This window comes from Dendroctonus ponderosae, unplaced genomic scaffold (assembly GCF_020466585.1).
Source record: "Dendroctonus ponderosae isolate FM_Combo_2020 unplaced genomic scaffold, Dpon_F_20191213v2 Dpon_F_20191213_12, whole genome shotgun sequence".
NCBI lineage: Eukaryota > Metazoa > Arthropoda > Insecta > Coleoptera > Curculionidae > Dendroctonus > Dendroctonus ponderosae.
In genome coordinates, this window is record NW_026017316.1 from 1,625,882 (window position 1) to 1,630,439 (window position 4,558).

At 44.3% G+C, this 4,558-nt stretch overlaps 2 protein-coding genes across 2 annotated transcripts in view; both read right to left on the minus strand.

The window, feature by feature from the left end:
- Window positions 1-123, minus strand: part of LOC109534031 (transcription initiation factor TFIID subunit 2) — a 5,675-nt gene extending 5,552 nt beyond the window's left edge. The window contains exon 1 of the mRNA XM_048663059.1: window positions 109-123. Coding sequence (XP_048519016.1) covers window positions 109-123 — 15 coding nt within the window. The remainder of the gene's footprint in view (window positions 1-108) is intronic.
- Window positions 124-2,144: 2,021 nt separating this feature from the next.
- LOC125503083 (transcription initiation factor TFIID subunit 2-like) overlaps window positions 2,145-4,558 on the minus strand; it is a gene marked incomplete at its 5' end in the record, with an annotated part of 4,241 nt that continues 1,827 nt past the window's right edge. Inside the window, 7 exon segments of the mRNA XM_048662866.1 lie at window positions 2,145-2,503; window positions 2,557-2,681; window positions 2,743-2,912; window positions 2,965-3,064; window positions 3,324-3,473; window positions 3,532-3,771; window positions 3,834-4,042. Of these exon segments, the coding sequence (XP_048518823.1) occupies window positions 2,160-2,503; window positions 2,557-2,681; window positions 2,743-2,912; window positions 2,965-3,064; window positions 3,324-3,473; window positions 3,532-3,771; window positions 3,834-4,042 (1,338 nt within the window).

Genomic DNA, 4,558 nt, shown 5'->3' on the forward strand with positions numbered 1-4,558 from the left:
GCCACTAACACTGCGAAAACTCCCTCGCATGGAATCAGTCTCGACTAAAACCCCCCATATATAACGTTAATCATCACCAAACATAAAATTAATAGCAATAAACCAAACCGAATTAACAGCCATCATTAGTACACGACGAAAACTCTACTGATATACGAAAGTGGCGCGAAGAAAACCACTAAAAGTAACAATAAACGTTAATCGCAAATAGCGTAACGCTAAACCCATATCGAGTGTTCAACGACAAAAACTGCACTTGTAGCAAGCGAGTTAAATAAAAGCTCGAGAAAATAGCGAAAACAAAATATCAGCAACAGTAAAACGTTTTCGTCGTTCAATGCTAAACTCATTTCTTGGATGACCCTGCAAAAACTCTCTTCGAATTTGGAGAGGCGACTATTCAAAGTAGCAAAAACCAATTCGGAAAAATGGACGTTAATCGCAAATAACGTAACGCTAAACTGATTTCGAGTGTTCAACGACAAAAACTCCACTTGTAGCAAGCGAGTTAAATAAAACCGCAGAACGTGTCCTGTTAAAGGCTAAACCCAGTTTGTGGTTTGCACGGCAAAAACTCTCTTGGTCACTGAAAAGCTGAATTTTCAACGTGACAAAAATTAATAAGGAAAAATAGTCGCTGACCGAAAACTCCATTCGCATCAGACGTTCAAAATTTTCAAATTAAAAAAAAACGACATAGGAATAGACACAAAGCGCAGCAAATAGCGTAACGGTAAACCCGCTCCGAGTGTGCAATAACGAAATCTCCATTTGCATCACAAAAACAGACAAGGAAAAAAATGAATTCGACAAACCAGGAGTAAAAATWGGCAGTAATCGCAAAATAAGGCAACGCTAAATCCATTGCGAGCGTTGCACGACGARAACTYCACTCGCATCAGACGATCCAAGTTTTCACTTTTCAGCAAGTAGCCACACAGAAATAGACACTAATCGCAAATAACGCAACGCTAACCCAATTGCAAGCGTTGCACGATGAAAACTCCACTCCCATCAGAAGACAGAAATTTTCAAATTTAAGCAAATAGCCACAAATAAATAGACACTAATCGCAAAAAACGCAACGCTTAATCCATTGCGTCCGTGGCACGACGAAAACTCCATTTAAATCGGAAGACCGAAATTTTCAAATTTAACCATGTAGCCGCAAAGAAAGAGACACTAATCGCAAATAACGCAACGCTAAATCCATTACGAGCGTTTCACGAYGAAAACTCCACTCCCTTCGACGAAAACTCCACTCCACTCCTTTCAGAAGACYGWAATYTTYAAACTAAAGCRGKTAGCGTTGCACAACAAAAACTCCACTCGCRTGAGACRATCGAAAATTTCCAAAATTCAAGCAAGTRGCCACAAAGAAATAGACACCAATCGCAAACTCAAACTCAAAACTCAACGCTAAACGMATTTCGTGCTCCACGAAAACTACACTCGCATCAAAAGATCGGAATTATTATTTTTTAATTCAGCATAAAATGAGTACCATGTCGACGGGTGTTTCTTTTTTAAATTGGAAACTTTTGAAGTTGAAAATTTGAAATTTTTTTGGAAATTTTTCCTATCGACATGATACTCATTTTCAGCTGAAATCGGCCCAGAAAACCGAATCTGTGATCAAAATTGCTGTCCATTCAACAGTTTTCGAAAAACTTGAAAATTTAGCCAAAAAACTGGCCAGTTTTAATCATCGACCCGCTAGATAATTTTAATGGCAATTTCCTGTTTTCCAGACGTCGACAGGCGTTTTTTTGAAACATTTGACAAATGTCCCAGAAAGAATTTGACAAAATTAAGCAAGAGGGGACAAAGAAATATATACCAATCGCAGCGAATAGCGTAACGTTAAACCGGTGCCTAGTGTGCAATAGCGAAAACTCCATTTGCATCACCAAATCAGAAGAGGGAAAATCCTGCAAATAAATCTCAACCTCATTAGACACACAAAAAAACACGATTCCCTGCGGAATGGCGAATGCGCCCCGGACAAAGTCCTTCACTTTCAACCCTCCTAGACGATCCCTATCGATTTGAAAGATTCGTTTTTTCGGCAAAAAACGGCAGTCGGTCAAAGCGCACTTGAAAAAATGACGAAACTACCAACAAAAAGAAAATTCTTGTCCGCTCTTAACTTTCCCCAGTCAAGTCAAAATGGTGAATGCGCCCAATATCAACCGATGCTCTCCTCGATTTGGCGAATGCGCCCAATGGTGTCCGGAAACACTCTTACCGGTATAATGTCCGTACTCGGCGTAGAATTTGAAAATCGTCGACCTGCTGGGCAGATGGCCGAAGCGCTGCATCTTCCTGATCACCTTCAGACACTCGACCGAAACGGTGTACTTGTAGCAGGGCAGCGCCTTTTCCAGATTGAGCACCCGCGTGATCTCCTCCAAAATCGACTTGGTGTCGGCGCTCAGATTGTCGGCCGTGATCGAACTGCCCTGCTGCACCGCCATCGAGACCACCGGCGTGATCGCATTGCCTGCAAGCCCCCACCCAATCAATCAATCAATCAGTCAGCCGGCCAAAACTCACCTAAAGCCTGCACGAGAGCGGCCCGATAATAATTGTCGGAAAAGCGATTCTTCGAATTGTCGTTGTACTTGAACAGCTCGAGCAGGAACCGCATGACGTCCTTCGGACAGATCCCGTGGGCGTTTCTGCAAGAAAACCCGCAGGAGTTTTAGCGGCGGAACGGCGCCAGACGGTGCCGCCACCTACCTGAGGCCGGACATCGCGAGCGGAATGTTTTTCTGCAGGAAATAGTGCTGGAAGTTCTGGAAGCTGTTTTGCTTGATGATGTGCGGTGCGGCGAACGAGCCGAAAAACTTGCGGAAAATCGTCAACATCGCGGGCGGCCCCGACCAATTAGCCACCATCGCATTGGCCACCTGAGGACGGACTGCGCGGGTCAAAACCCAGTGAAAAATATTTACTACTCACTTTGGTCAGACAATGGGCGGCTTTGCAGCGCACCTTATAGTAGCACTGCTCGTTTTCGATGGTGTCAGTCAGCGCCATTCGGGTAGCAGGCGTCGGGTACCTAAAACGAAAAAAAATAAGATTAATTTTTGCAAAGTCTTGAGAGCGCATTCGCCAAACTGTTGGGAAAAGTTTCCAGTTTTTCGAAAACCGTTGGACGAACCGCAATTTAAGTCACAGATTCGGTTTTCTGGGTCAATTTCAGCTGAAAATGAGCACCATGTCGACGGGGAAAATTTCCAAAAAAAATTCAAAATTCCGAAGTTTCTCGACGAATTTCATCCGAAAATATCGACAAAAAAAATAATAAAAAATCTAACCTTTCCAAAGCGTAAATGGCCTCGGTCTGAGCCGTGACGTCACGCTCATGCCTCAGCTGATACTGCCACTGATAGTCGGGCTGCTCGATCACCACTGACCTCAGCAGCGTCATTTCGGGATCCAACCTGATCCACAGCACTGGGGAATCACTGCAAAACAATCACCCGTTAGGTTCATCTCTTTTGCTCGCGCAAATCGCCGACTCACTCCATCGCACTCAGATCCATATCGACCTCCTCGCCAGTGCACAGCGGGATCTTCTTCTTCTTGTTGCGCCGGCTTTTCGAGTGGCACGTGATATCCGACTTGACAACCGTGTTCTCGATCTGGAGGTTATGTTTGAATGTGCCGTCGAGCTCCTGAAGGGTGACCAACAGCGGGCCGACATACTTGCGGATGCCCGTTTGCGACGTTGCATCCTGTCTAATCTCCAACTCGATCGTATTTCTGGGGAAATTGCCGATTTTCACTCGCATTCAGCGCTAAATTTCGCGCAATTTACTACTGACCTTTTGCGATTGAATACGGACGTTAGGTGGAATTTCGCGTGTCCGCCCGTGCGCACCCATTGGTCGATGAAAACGGCCATATCTTTGCCGGTCACCGTGAAAATCGCTTTCGTGAACACATTGGTGCTGATCAGCATGTGACCCCACAGGCCGCTACCTATTTTCTGCGCAGCCGCATTGGTGGCCAGCGACAGTTGCTTGTTGAACACCTACCAAAAAAACAGATAATTTCAAAGTTTCCCCCTTAAATTTTCCGAAGGCATTTTCGGGGTTTTGAAGCGATTTCAGCTGAAAACAAATCCCATGTTGATGGATGAAAAAAAATAAAAAATAGAAAATAACCCACTCGGTTTGAAGATGGTTTGTTCGAAACCTGTCCTAGACCCATCGACATGGTACTCATTTTATGCTGAAATCGCCCCAACAAGCCAAATCTGCTGTTGGAATCAACCTGCCGCAAGCCACGTTTGAAAAAGATGCAAATATTCGTTTGCAACAGGCAAAAAATCAATTTTTTTCAAGAACGAGTGGGCGAATGGCAATTCCGTTGCCATATTCGGCTTTTTGAGTCAATTTCAGCTGAAAATGAGTACCAACTCGATGGGTCAATTTTCAAAAGTAACTCACTCGGTTTGAAGATGGTTTGTTCGAAACGTGTCCTAGACCCATCGACATGGTACTCATTCTATGCTGAAATCGCCCCAACAAGCCAAATCTGCTGTCAG